Source organism: Gavialis gangeticus, unplaced genomic scaffold (assembly GCF_001723915.1).
Source record: "Gavialis gangeticus isolate Ggan-Ray unplaced genomic scaffold, GavGan_comp1, whole genome shotgun sequence".
NCBI lineage: Eukaryota > Metazoa > Chordata > Crocodylia > Gavialidae > Gavialis > Gavialis gangeticus.
Window position 1 is genome coordinate 87,830,556 of NW_017728992.1, and position 15,242 is coordinate 87,845,797.

General features: G+C 41.9%; 1 protein-coding gene across 1 annotated transcript in view; it reads right to left on the reverse strand.

Annotated features, from left to right (window-relative positions):
* Window positions 1-33: 33 nt before the first annotated feature.
* CIDEA (cell death-inducing DFFA-like effector a) overlaps window positions 34-15,242 on the reverse strand; it is a 27,527-nt gene continuing 12,318 nt past the window's right edge. The window contains exons 2-5 of the mRNA XM_019525176.1: window positions 10,629-10,785; window positions 6,864-7,010; window positions 4,551-4,729; window positions 34-1,299 (exon numbers count right to left, since the gene is read on the reverse strand). Coding sequence (XP_019380721.1) covers window positions 1,170-1,299; window positions 4,551-4,729; window positions 6,864-7,010; window positions 10,629-10,785 — 613 coding nt within the window. The 3' untranslated portion in view covers window positions 34-1,169. The remainder of the gene's footprint in view (window positions 1,300-4,550; window positions 4,730-6,863; window positions 7,011-10,628; window positions 10,786-15,242) is intronic.

Consider the following 15,242-nt stretch of genomic DNA (forward strand, 5'->3'; position numbering starts at 1 on the left):
AAAAAAAAAAAAAAAAAAAAAAGGAGCAATAATCATCTCGGGTTCATAGACTGCAGCAATGATTTTCCATCTTGCTTCCTCCAGCAGAGGTCATCTACTTACCCCACACCAACATTCCTGACGGTAACCTGCATCATGTGACTGCTCCTCCTCTCCCCACCTCTGGCCCCACTCTATCAAAGACCCCTAAGGAAGCCAACCTGCAACCAGCAGTATTACAGGATGGGAAGCAGCAGCAGCATATGGCTATAGGGGGAAAGAGTTGACAAAACACTAAAAGAAGGTTTGCTGCACAGTGCTGTGCTCCTGCTCAGACACCAGGTGACATTGCTCAGCTCTGTGCTTCAATCAAGCTCCAGCTGCCCAGCTTCTTTCCAAGAGGGAGCTTCACAAAACAGCTTAGGCTTGACAGTTTTTACAGAGGGCTTAAATTAATTAATGGAGTTTACAGACAGAAATTTTTAGCCTGAATTTTTCCTGGCTCTAAATTTATGGACAGATGGCAACCATGCTTACACTACTAGAGGGCTAAGAAATCTAGTCCCTTTTCAGGGAGATGTATAGAAGCAGTTACTGTGTTGTTACTGTGCTTGAAAGACATGCCCCATGTAGAAACTTGCATTCAGTTTATGGCTTACGTTAAACTACCCAGTCAAACTCTGATGCAGTGAATTTCATTGTACTGGAAAAAGTGGTTGCTTATTTACATTTTAGTAGAAATGAATAAGTATATTTTCCAGAGTGAATACTATTCCTAGTATTATTCAGGCCTCAGGACCTAAATGGTAGGGAGAATATATTTTGAAGTAGTTGTTCACCTACAAGGCTATCATATTTTGAGCAGTGCAGGCAAATCCATTGTGTGCACAGAGAATGCATGGTTTGATGCACAGTTTGGGTTGACATTTGCCTCCCATTCCCAAACATTAGACACCTTTTTAATTTATTACATTTGAAAGAAAAGACTCCAACCCAATTTACAAGTCACATTCTTACGAGTGAAACGATCCACACAATTTGCCATGCAAAGTTTCCATTCACTTCAGCAGAAATCCAGCTACTTTGAGAACATTAAAGCCTTCATCACAGACCACTACCTTTAAAGCTGAACATGGAAACATTTGAAAAGAGAAAGGATCCAGAATTAAAGACAGCGAGACTGCCCATCATTAGTGCTTTGAATCTGTACACATGCCCTCTTCCTCACAGTCACCCATTAACTGCAACACGTAAGTTCCCATGAAGAGGAGGAATTGCCCAGTTACTTGTGCCAGGTGGGACAGAAGACGAAGCACTTTCCTACAAGAAGAAAAAAAGTGTCAATAGCAGGCTATGGTGAAAGAGACAAGAGGAACTGTCCCTCCCTCCCCGTTTTCTTGTTTCAGACCAAAGAGCTTTTGATATGAACTCAGAAGATTCATTAACAACTTTCTTGTTTCACCCACTTCCAGCTGTTTGGGAACACACAACTACACTAGCCAATAGCCTCACTCTCCTGCCAGTGCAGTTCCTACTAGTTATAACAGAGCAGTGGCTATATTGCACAGTTGGTCCCAGGAAGAGAATGCACCGAGCAAGTAAAGCTGTCACCCACTTAAACCATTCCCAACACCGCTGTGACTTGAAGCGACTAGGAAATCAGTTGGATCCCCCCAGCATTACTTCACTTCCAATTTTATGAGCAACACATTCCTTTAGGCATGTGCTGACAAAGTCAGGGAAGACTCTGGCTAAGCAAGCACACAGTATTGCTTTATTAGAGGGGACTTTTAGGGCAAGCTGGCAAGAATACTGGTGGACCTGGGAAAATTAAAGTTTTGTCCTCACACTGAAATAAATATATATCTGTACTCTGGAATGTAAGTGCTGAGAAGTAACAGCTTAAAACATGCAAGGTTAGACAAGGTATTGGGTCATTATGCCTCTAGAAATAAGACAATGAGAGCTGTACCTTTATAAAGAAGGAGCAAGAACCACAGACTATAAGAGTATCAAGCATGCAGATTTAAGTCTAATTGTTCATTAGGCACACTTTGTTCCAGTCTCCAGATGTTAAAAAAAAATACAACATTAAGACCAGGTACTACACCAACAAATTAGGTTTTCACTATTAAGCCTCTCTCTTTAACCCCACTTCCTTTCCTGCCCAAACAAGAGTTCTAGATTTGAGTACCAAGCTAAATATACTAAGGAAATGGGCAAAAGGGAGTTGCAAATGCAGATTACAGTAGGAATCAGTATATAAAGAGCTCTCCTTCCCTCCAAGGGAAAGCCTGGCTTTGTCTGTCTAGATTCTTCTTGGTCTTTGGGCAGGAATAGGAAGTGTTACTCTAACATAGCCCACCTTGCCAGAGATTTTTGTTTAGTGTGGAGGACAGGTTCTCTTCCCCATGTGACAATTCCATAATTCTTTTACCAGCAAAAAAAAGGTTTACTTTGTAATCAGCATCCAACTTACTCAACAGAAATAAAGCAAAGCACTATTACTACTTCATTTCCAAGAGCTCTTCAAAGCAATCATTCCTTGTCCCTAATATTGTACACACCCATCTGACCTGAGTTCAGGATGTTCTCCTCACAATTAGACTATGAAGAATTCATTTGGTGGGGCTGGCCTAACAACTTTGTAGGACCAGGTGCAGCCTTCCATACAACTGAGTTTGAGAACAGCTGCAACATGCGTGACAACTGGCCCTGGGTGTGAAGGAAGTTATTTGTTGTTCTGTTGGATATTTGATCTTGGTCAAGACAGCAAGAAACTGTCAGAGGAAATTCACCAAGTTTAGCATGCAGAGAGCCCCTGCCATGCCACTGAAATAACAACTGCAGTGTTTTTAAAGACTTTTTCTTCATATTCTGTAGGAGGATGTGGAGGAGAAATCTTAGAAGTAAGTTTTAGAATATCAGTATGGTCCATTGGCCAATATTTATGAGTTGTCAAGCTCGTTGCAAGTCAGCAAGGTTGTCTCAGGTGTCCAATTTAAGTACATTTAGGCTGCTATATCTTTGTATGGAAGGGAAGTTGTTTTGCATGCACTGGCTTTGCTTCTGAAGGCAGTCTTTATAGCAGTGGCGACACATAGGGGTGTGCACCCCGAGTGCTCGTGCACCCCCTGATTGGCCGTGCTCCCCGCTTAGGCGATGGGTAGGTGGGAGTGCCGGTGCTCCCCCTGTGAGCACCGGCTGGGGAGTGGGAGCGTCAGATGTAGCGCCGCTTGGCCACTTCCCAGTCAATGAGTTTTGCCACAGGGGGACCCCACCCTTGCCCCGGGTCGGCAAGATCAGCCACAGGGAGATTCCCCCTGGTCACTGTGGGGGGCATGTGTCCTCCCCCGACTAAGGTGGCACCAGTCGCCCATGAACTTTATAGTCTCCAACAAAACTCCAGTTATGTCAGCTGCTTTCCTTCTGCCTTCTGAACTTCCTGTGTCAGGTTTCTCTCACCAGCTGTAGTGCTGGCAAGAGGATAAGGGAACTGTCACTTACACAGTGGACCTTGCACTGGCTAGGAGAATTTGATTTTAATTCCCAATTATGGGGTTGAATGCCATGATTTTGCTCTGGTATGAGAAATTTTACAGATATTAAGAAACTAAGAGGTGTTCATTTTAAAAGAGTCTGCCAAGCCAAGTTGTGCACTCAGTGAAGTGCTGTGCATAGGTATGAAGTAGCACAGGACCACATCATCCCATTGTAATCATTCATTTTTCCAAGATGGTCAATTTACAACTGCCAGTTTACAACCTTAATTTTAGCTTGGTGCCCTGCTTAATTGGAGGGCAGCACTAAGACTAGAAACAGGCACAACAAATAATGTTTACACTTAAGACTTATAATGCTTGGATCCATCCATGCCAGAAAGCCACTTTTGAAGTTCTCATTTAAACATGGATAAAATCTTCATGTTTGTCTAGCTACAAAGCTGGAATTAACAGGTTTTCTATATTCTGCCTACCCAGCCAGCAGTAGAGCAATTAGGGGAAGCAACTGAGATATCCTGAGCTCCAATCCACCAAAGAAAGAAAGAAAAAAAACCCTGAGGTAGGCAAGAATATATTTTCTTTCCATTTGACAGGAGAATCTGGGAACACTTGTGATCCAACTAGAACCCAAGTTTAGAGTTATAAACACAATGTAGCAAGATTATATTTTGATTTCAAAATCAAGGACTTTGGTATTCCAGCTTTCTTCCCCCAGAATATCGGTCTCATTGACAGCATTACATGGAATATACTTATATTGCTATAAAAACTTAAGTATACACCTCATTTTAGAAGTAGTTTCTATACAGCAACTTTTCTCATGGAAGTGTTATATCTTGCATTCTTGGGGGTTCTGCCACAGAATCGTAGGTACATTAATGGGATATTGTAGTTACTATTTTAAGTAACATGCATTATGGGCCTTTGTCAACTTGTCCACGTTAATGCTGACATGACTTGCAAGTTTGTATTCTTTGCTTTATCATTCTTGATGAGCTCATGCTCCCTTGACCACTGTATATCTATTTTAGTTCCCCCACCACCCTGCAATTAGAAATTCAAACTTACTGCAGCACATTTTTTGCTCCCATACACTTGATATCATATGACACAGAGTAGATTTCATAGAAAGTAGCTCTAATATTTAAGCAACCAATGAAGTCTTTCGGATTCAGCTTGTACAAATCAAATGTGATGTTGGCCACGCCCATTTTCTTTGGTTGCTGTACAGCGAGGCAATTTGCTCCCTATTAAAAAAAAGGAGAAGGATTTAATTTTTACTCAATATTGAATATTTTCTGATAATGTTGCCTATGTATCAAGAGGTTTTAACATGCAGCTCAAACCTCTTGATTTTGGATTCAGACCCAAAGATTACAAAGTCTTCTTTGTCTCACCTATTTTTGCAAGGTATTGCTACCTTGGATGAAAGGAAGTACAGAAGACTGTGACTTTATGGCTTTTAAAAAGTTACTCAAGGTCTGGCCAGGCCTTTAGGCCTCTCAAGTACATCTAATTCATTAATTTAATTATCAGGGGTGTACTTGGTAACTGTGTTGCTCTGAGACAAGAAGACATACAAAAAACTAGAACTCTTGGTTCCAAAATGATACCTTTTATTAGACCACCTGGAAAATGGCAAGAAAGCTTGCAGAAAAGGACAATTTTCTTGCCATTTTCCAGTTGGTCAAATAAAAGGTATCATTTTGGAACCAAGAGTTCTAGTTTTTTGTATGTCTGTTTTTGACATTACAAAGCATCAGTTTGCATAATAATTTACTTTCCTTTAGTTCAGTTTCTGTCTGGAGAGGAGCCAGGACTTCCTGCACTATCAGACTTGGAATCCAGTATGGATACAACACGAACAGTGAATTCAAGTTGTTTAGCAAAACGAGTCATATTGACACAGTGCTCCACTAATCTCCAAGAAAAAGAGTACTTTAAAATCATTTGCTATAGCTAGTTTCCAATAAAGAAACACAACACTCATTAGTAACTTAGATGCTCAACATTTTTATTTTATACTAGTTTCTTTTGTGGCTGAGCTTTGGAATAGTATCTCTTGAATTGCTGACATAGTTCAAGTTATACCACACAGATTGGTGCAGAGCACTAAGCAAAGAAAAACAAGAGTGGCATGGAAAACAAAGGTAATTTCAACATCATTTTGGGTTGGTCTGCTCAACATCAAGAAAAGTTGCTCTTGGTATCCTCATTTTAAAAGGAGGAAAGAAAACCTCTTTAACTAGTTGCCTGTATCAGTTCCACACTGTAGGGAGACATCTAGTGGATATACTGTATCTTAACTGTTTTACTATAGATAGGGGCATAATGGCACAGCTGTTCAATTATCTCACTCCAGTTCTAGAGGCATGAGTTGAGGTTCAGTTTAGACTTGTGATGAAGTCCATCCCTACTCAACCCAAATTTAGATAGGGACCTGGTCATTTTGCTGCAGTCAGAGTCAAGGGCTGCGTGTGCCATAGTAAACCACATTTCATTTATGTGCTTTTGGTGATGCATACATCTTAGCCATGCTGCTTCAAAGGGCTGCTATGCTGACATGCTTAACCTTTAATTTATTTTTTTTATTATCTAGTTAATTTACCACAATCTGAAGCACATCATCCAGTCACCTCAATGCACAGGAAATGCCAAGATAACCAAGCCAATTACAGTTAAATATAGATTTAGTGGGGACAGTTCTCATTCTATTGAGAGATCAATATCTGCTCCTGGGGAGCTGTGATAATTACCTCAGCAGGCTTGAATTAATATGTAGTCTACTTGGGTGGGGAAGTCATACCATTTCACAATTAGGTGACTACTTAAGGTCTGTCACTCATGTTGATGTACTGGGAAAGAGCAGTAGAACTCTGTAACTATGCCAAGTACTGGCTAACTGAGGTTTATTTTTCCAGTGCCAGCTATTTTACTGAAGGATAGTTGGAAATTTGATCTAGTTTCTTATTTGCACTTATAGATCTTAATTGTTCGCTTACAAGCTGCTGGTTGGTACCAGTTCTTTAATGATGGCCCCAAGCCATGAAAGGCATCTTGGAGCATCTTTTGTTTTAGTAGAAGACTGGACAGGGGAAAATTCCTTTTTTGAGAGAGAGATTAAAGTACTGGCAGCAACAGGATTTCATCCCTACATACATGAACTCTGATAGGAGCACTATAATTCCAGTCCATGGAGCTTTGTTGGAGGTGCTGCCTATTTTACTCCTCCAGAAGGATTTCACAGAAACCTTTGCAAGCAGATTAACATCATGCTTTCAGAGGAAATTGTTTTCCTCTTCCAACCTTTTACTGCCTCCAAACTACCATCCTCCACAATTCTCCTTTCACCACCACTACATAAGAGGTACTGCTACTTACTAGTGTCCACTTCTGTCCTTCTTCTAGAATCATGAAGTGTGTATTATCCCCAAGAGACTGAAAAAACTCTTCTGTATCTACAGCCGTACCATCTTCCTCTAAAACCAAAGTAACTATTCCAGCTGTAATAAGGAAGGCATCCAGGGTCTATAATAAATAGAGGAGTGAAACACAATTCAGGGTGCCAACTCTTAAGTTCCTTCTGAAACATATTTAGGTGTAAAGCCATTTGCCAGATAATCCAGAACAACTTCATCACTGATGGATCTGGATCTGCTTTCAGCAGACACACTGGGATACCTATTTCCAGAATATATTTCAAGGAGTTGTATTGCTTCACTTAATGCCTTACTGTCTTCTACTCTAGAAGATGCTTTCCTCATCTAGTCGAGTAACTAAAAGCTGTGTGCAGCTGGAGAATATGAGACTTATTCAAGCAAGCCTTGATATTAAGTCTCTAGGTTAGGGTCAGAGGGGAGAGCAACAAGGGTGATGTCATGGTTGGTGTCATGGTGCTATAGACCAGTGGTCTCCAAACTTTTTTGATCGCGCACCCCTATCAGTAAAAAATTTTTGAGCAAGCACCCCCAATATGTATATTTATATAAATATATGTATATTTATATAAATAGAAATATAAGTTCTAATATTTTCTTCCTGCACCCCAATGGATCGTCTTGCGCACCCCACTTTGGAGACCACTGCTATAGACCACCAGACCAGGAGGATGAGGCTTTCTTCAAACAGCTAGTGGATGTTTCCCTGATCAGAGGCCCTGGTTCTCATGGGGGACTTCCAATCACCCTGACATCTGCTGGGAAGGCAATACAGCAGTACGCAGGTAGTCCAAGAAAATTTGGAGAGTGTTGGGGACAACCTTCCTGGTGCAGCTTCCTGGTGTTGGAGAGATTCTGACTCACTCAGGGAACTCTTGGGTATGATCTCCTGGGAGGCCAGCCTGAAGGGAAAAGGAGTCCAGGAGAGCTGGTTGTATTTTAAAGAAACCTTACTCAAGGCACAGGAACGAACCATCCTGATGCACAGGAAGACTAGCAAGTATGGCAAAAAACCAGCCTGGCTTAGCAGGGAACTCTTCAGTAAGCTTAAACACAAAAAGGAAGCTTTCAAGAAATGGAAACTAAGGCAAACAACTTAGGAGGAGTATAGGAATATTGCTCAGGCATTCAGGGATGAAATCAGGAAAGCCAAAGCACAACTGGATTTGCAGCTAGCAATGCACGTGAGAATAACAAGAAGGGTTTGTACAAGTATTTCAGCAACAAGAGGAAGATATGGGAAAGTGTGTCCTTTACTGAATGTGGGAGGCAATCTAGTGGCAGATGAAGCGGAAAAGGCTAAAGTACGCAATGCCTTTTTTACCTCAGTCTTCACAGGCAACATCAGCTCCCAGATTGCACCTGGCAGTACAGTATGGGGAGAAGGGAAGCAGCCAACAGTGGCAAAAAAACAGGTTACGGACTATTTAGAAAAGCTGGACTTGGGCAAGTCCATGGGGCTGAATGCGATGCACCCCAGGGGGCTGAGGGAGTTGGCAGACATGACTGCAGAGCCATTATCTGTCCGTTATCTTTGAAAACTTGTGGCAATTGGGAGAGGTCCTGGATGATTGGAAAAGGGCAAGCATAGTTCCCATCTTTAAGAAAGGGAATAAGGAGGATCCTGGGAACTACAGACCTGAAAGCCTCACATTGATCCCTGGAACAATCATGGAGCAAGTTCTCAAGGAATTCATTTCTAAACACTTGAAGGAGAAGGTGATTAGGAACAGTCAGCATGGATTCACCAAGGGCAAGTCATGCCTGACCAATCTGATTCCCTTCTATGATGAGATGACTGGCTATGTGGATACAGAAAGAACAGTGGATGAGACATACCTTGACTTTAGCAAAGCTTTTGATACGGTCTCCCATAACATTTTTGCAAGCAAGCTAAAGACGTATGGGTTGGATGAATGATGAATAAACTATAAAGTGTATCGAAAACTGACTGGATTGTCAGGCTCAAAGGGTAGTATCAATGGCTTGATGTCTCACTGACAGCCGGTATATCAAGTGGAGTGCCCCACGGGCCTGGTCCTGGGGCTGGTTTTGTTCAATATCTTCATCAATGACCTGCAAAGTAGGATGGCGTGCCCCCACAGTAAGTTTGCAGATGACACCAAGCTGGAGGGACTAGCAGATATACTGGAGGGTAGGGCTAGGATTCAGAGTGACCTAGACAAATTGGAGGATTGGACCAAAAGAAGTCTCATGAGGTTCAATAAGGACAAGTGCAAAGTCCTGCACTTAGGATGGAACAATCCCATGCACCAGTACAGACTGGGGGCTGACTAGCTAAGCAGCAGCCCTGCAGAAAAGGACCTGGGGGTTACATTAGACAATAAACTGAGTATGAGTCAACAGTGTGCCCTTGTTGTGAAGAAGGCTAATAGCATACTGGGCTACTTAAGTAGGAACACTGCCAGAAGGTTAAGGGAAGTGAGTCTTTCCCTGTATTCAGCACTAGTGAGGCTACATTTGGAGTACTGTGTCCAGTTTTGGGCCTGCCACTACAGAAAGGAAATAGACAAATTGGGGAAATTGGCGCAGTGAAAACAGTTAGGGTACATTACTTATGAGGAGAGGCTGAAGAAGCTGGGCTTATTTAGTCTGAAGAAGATAAAACAGAGGGGATTTAATAGCAACCTTCAACTACCTACAGGGTTGTTCCGAAGAGGGTGGAGCTAGACTGTTCTCAGCAGTGGCAGATGACACAACAAGGAGCAACGGTCTCAAGTTGCAGCAAGGGAAGCTTAGGTTAGATGTCAGAAAAGACTCTCTCACTAGGAGAGTAGTAAAGCACTGGAACAGGTTACCCAGAGAATTTGTAGACTCTTATCCTTGGAGGTTTTTAAGACTGAGGTAGACAAAGCCTTGGCTGGGATGACCTAGTTGGGGATGGTCCTGCTTTGACTGGGAGGTTGGACTAGATGACCTCCTGAGGTCCCTTCCAACCCTAATTTTCTGTGATTCTATGATATTGCATATAAAATTTGGGTTGATTTTTGAGAAATGAAACTTCTGGGAATTAAGGACTACACAGTATTTTAGAAAGAGATGCCTCATTGTAGATCACTTTAAAATAGTTCTTCTCCCCTCTCCATTATCTATGGAAGGAGGTTTCTATGCTTATCAGTGGAATTCTAGATTTCACTGAATTCAGTCACATTTTAAGTATGAAGAGGTCAGAATTATCCAGCCCATCTTAGCTATTATTATACCCATCAGAAGTTAAAATAGAAATTTAACCTTCAATTAAGCTTCCTCTTCTCCTTTAACTCTGGAGAGAAAAAATATAATTTTAAGCTATTTTAGGGAGCCATGAATTTTAAAAATTAAGGCTCCTTTAGCAAATACCATAATGGTCTCTTTGTGTCTTAGAAGCCAGTTTTTGTGATTTGTGTCTAATTTTCAACCATTTGACTTTACCTCAGCCAAAGCAAGGTTTGCACTAAACTAGAGAAGACTCAAAAGTCCAGATAGTCTTACTGATGGTGGTAAATCAAAGCCAAAAAGTGGACCACAGTAGCATAACTACTTTAAGGTAAGTGGAGCACCAGTCCTAGACACCAATTTGGAGGGACACCAGCAGCATCCCACAGCACATGGCACCACTACCCCCCTCTCCACTCCATTCCCTGTCCCTTGACAGCATCTCTGAGTGACAAAATTGTTAGTTATGCTTCTGGTGCAACATTGGATATACCTTGCTAATGAGATCCTGCAGACTGCTTGCAACAACTCCTTTCCGACTGCTTCGGTCATGATTTGATATACGAAAAGGTCGTCCTGCAGATGCAAGAGGAGGGAACAGAGTCTGTCTTGTTACTGACCCAACAGAAACTCCCATGGATACCAGAGATCTAAAAATAAAAGAAGAGCCTTATCTGAATTGAGAAAATTGATGTCAGTCATTGGGAAGGATATGATAGGTTGACTACTGAATAAGCATGCTGCTCATCCAGTTCACAGGGCATTTGTACAGCACTCTGGTTCCAATCTCATAACAAAACCGCCTGGACCAGCAGAGTTCATTTAAAAAATAGTGTTAACTTTAACAGGGTTAGTCAATTTGATGATGAAGTTAGTTCCTGCTGAGGAACCTATTTACTTCACGTAAAAAGATTAGCTTAATGATTCCTGGGTTTAACAAAACAGTTTAAAGCCATGAATTAGCACTGTATACAATCTGTGTACTGGGCCCCGCATGAGTTCTCACCAGCTGAGAAGAAAATACTTTTAAAGTCTTCTGTCATATGCCAGAAACTATATCATAGGAGAGGAAATGGTAGAACTGGAAATAAATTAGCAAAATCAACTTCAGCACAAAGATCACATGAAAGGAGGTTGCAAGAGAGGGAGCAGTAAAATCACTGCATGGTTCTACAATGACTTCTGAACCCTAGCCTTTTTACATCATTTTACCAGGCAGTTGTACACATGGGGCTAGCCAGACTTGTCTAATGCATCCAATGACTCAACACCACCACGTGCTGTGAGCAATTTCACAATATTAGTTTTTAGAAAAATCATGATAAAAAGGTTTTTAGGATGATATAGGTTGAATTGATACAAGGTCACATCTTCATTTTAATTAGCAACATTTTGCAGGCCTCGTGTCTACTCAAATTAAAAGTTCTAGAGGCAAGTCTCCTACAAAATACTATTGCTACACCAGATGAGCAATGAAACATCCCTACCCATATCCACCCAGCCCTGAGTTTTTATTCATCAAGGTGGGTCTCCTACAGGAAGATGTTTGCTTTAACTGTGCAACAGCTTTTTATTGAAAAAGCTCCAGCTTCTTGATGTCGCAGGTACAGTTTGAAGTGCAATCCATAAAAATAAAAAATGTTCTTCAATCAGGTACTTGAGCAATGCCAATAAACAGGCTATTGTCAATTCCTTTGACATGGAAAGGTATAAGGGGATGCTCAGATGCTCAGGTAAAAAAGAAAGCAAGAGAAAAATTGAATTATTCTGCCTACCTCAGGATGGTATATTGTGGGAAACAGCTAGAAAGCAAGAATTAAAGTTATCTGGGATAGCCAGAAAGTAGTTAAAGGGCACATAACTTATTAAAAGGAAACTGGAATCTAGATCCAAGAAACTTCTATCATCTCCCACCACCCAAGAGCCATATGAAGATTAATGAAACTCCCCTTTCAAAGAGAAGAGTTCTTACACCTCTGTAAGGAGGACAGGCTTTGTTCACAATCATGTTGAAGGGGAAATACAATTTATTCTTAAGTGATACAGTCTAATTTTTAAGTCTATACTGGAGGGGTATGCAGGTTTGTCAAACAACATTGCTGCCTAGACTTTAATTAAATTAACTATTTTCAGGAGCCAATTTTATTCCAGTTAAGAATAACTCATAGAAGCAGGTATTCAGCCTAATACCTTTATAATCTCCATCTCAGAGGAAAGGATTCACACAATTAGCTTCCATCATAGCAACAGACAAATAACATCCCTCATGCTTTGCACAATGTAAGTTAGCAATAGAAATCTTTCTCCGTTGTAGGCCATTATTTCTTATCAAGACTTGTGCTCACATCTTTCAGTTATTCACTGCTACTTCTGGGTACATTGGTACTTTAACGAGTACTTTAAATGCTAGTATAAATTTTTGATTGAAGTTAGAACTGGGAGGGTCAGTCTTCCCTCACCCTCTTCCAGAATCAGCTGAAGACTCATGGACTAGGTTTTCAGTACTGCCAAACAGCTTTCATTATTGTTGACTCTAGCTGGTTCTCAATATGCTTGCTACCAGTGGCATTTCCTTTTCTAGGAGCTGGTGACTTAATATCAAGATCAAATGAGTCATCTAATTCAAGATATTCCTATAATTACTATTTGTTCCATGCAAGACTGAAGCAGTTTCTTTCCAAATTGTTTTCCCTCCCTCTTCAGAAGGGGAGTTCAGGTAATGATAGGGTACAGCTTAAAACAGAACTCCACGCATTTCTCTACTGTGTGGATGTGCACCTCAGCTGTAAGTGAGCAAATGCATGTGTCAGTCTCTCCAAAATGTCAGATTACAAAGTGGCTTGTGATGTGGTATTTGCTCCTTGCTTGCTGCAAATGGTCAGTTGTTAGCTTTTGACTGCCACCTACCAGTCAGCCTAAAACTAGAGTTCCACACGCTGTCATTAAGCATAGTGGCCAGAACTACGAGGGACTTGGGCAGAACTTTGGTGTTCAAGTCTAGACTTTGAAATCCTCAGTCTATTCAGCTGTTATCTAACCCAGCAGGTACTTCAGTTCTGGGCATTTTTGCATTCTCTGGGCATCTAAACTCTTGTGTACCCTCAAGATTCTCAGTCTGCACAGGATGGAGTGGCATAGGCTTATCAAGCTCACAGTTAAGCTTCAGCAGGCTGAGAAGCACATAGTTTTGAGGCTCTTATCTCCCCTCAGGAGCTTGTTCTGATAGGTGCTCTCTGAGTACACCTTACAGATTGGACTCAGGACAAAATGCAGTAGTGGCTGCCTTTTAAGAGACAACTACCCAGGGAAAACGGTTTCTTCCTCTCCTCTCTGCCTTTAATACAGTAGCTCAGGTTTTGAAATGCTCACCCAGACCAAGAGATCTGGGTTTAATTCCCTGCCTCAAGGATTCAAAGCCATCTCTCCCCAAGAAGCTAGAGGCTACTAGAGTGGGACACAATTCCTCCTCTGAAGTTGCTTTAGTGCACAAAACAATTCACAAGTCTTTGGCCAGAAGAGCATAAAACTCTACCTTATGTATTAGGACTAGTTATTATTCTAGTCCCTGATCCAAGGACTGTTTACTATTTAAGGCTTCAGGGGCATTTTGAAGTGCTGCAGATATGTCCACAATCCCAGGCATTAAGTACCATAAAACACTTAATATTGAGTTATCTGCTACAGTACTGTCAGTAGCTTCTATCATCATAAGGCTTTTCCCTGTCAATTTTAAGAACCCTCGTCTTCCCAGAGGGGAAGAAACCAATTAATGCAAAAAACCTCACAACCCTAAAGTATGAACAAGACACACAGCCAGGGCACATAAGCAATTTTAATGCTTACCAATACAGGGAAGTGCTACTTAAGGCCAAATGCTAAACATGAATCTGAATATTAACTAGGGATCATGTAATGCCTCCTCAAATGTATGAGTTACCTAATTTCTACAGTCCTGAAATGAAGTTTCTTCAGTAATTTAGAAATTCAAGTCTACCCCAATCAGCAGCTTACTATAATGCTTCATTCTGGCTCCACTGAGGAAACAAGTCCATAGGAGTAAATTAATACCTAGGATTCTCCCTAAAATGAGAGGCCAGCAAGATCAAAGCTCCGTTTTTTAGACTGTTAGAACTACCATCAGTTAACCATTTCCATCCATCGTCCTTGTCCCCATTTATATGGAGACTTTATAAATTAAATTACATTCTGCCTGTTTAGGAAGATAGCACTTGGGATCAAAAGTAGTGCATCAGGCTGAGGTTTCGCTTGGTACTACAAAGCTTCACTAAGTGATAAGGTAACATGATGACAAGAGCCAGTAAGCAAATTTGCCCTTGGACTCATTTGGACACCGGGCTGAGTCCTTGGATTTCTAAACATGATGTCTGCAAAAGACTCTGCTTCTCGTAGACCAGGGGTAGGCAAAATACGGCCCAAAGGTAGGCAGCTCATCAGTTGGATCAGCAAAATCGTTTGGATCTGACTCACCAACTGACTGTATTTAGTCCATGGGTGGGCAGCCAAGATCTCATGAGATGGAGCCCGCAGGCTGCTGGTGGCTACAGCCACTGCACAATGCTGGGCAGACAGAGCTGTTTCTGCCATGCTGGGCAGGTGGAACCGTTTCCGCCCAGCACTGATGTGGCAGCATCAGCCATGGAACTTAAGTGGACATCTCGATCCCCACCCACAACCTACTGGCTGATACTGGTACCCAGAAGGGCTACTTCTATTGTGCCAGGCAGGTGTTGCTACAAGCTGCAGACATGGCCAACAGGTTCTGGGTGGGGTGGGGATCAGGGCAGGGTGGGGACTCCCCGATCCCCACCCAAAACCTGTATATTTAAGTATAAATCATGCCAGGTGGGAGGTGGCGTAAACTGCGGATGTGGCCAGTAAGTTCCAGGTGGGATGGGGATTGAGGCGTGCTGCAGCTCTGGGTGGGGTGCCCCAAAATGTATTAAGTGGCCCTCCACTCAAAATAATTGCCCACCCCTGTCATAGACAAAGTCTTAAATATACTTGTCTAGATCCTCAGCCACTAGTTTGAGAGCCCAGACAAGGTGTGTGTGTTGGGGGGGGGGGGGGAAAGGGAAAGGGGTTTGGG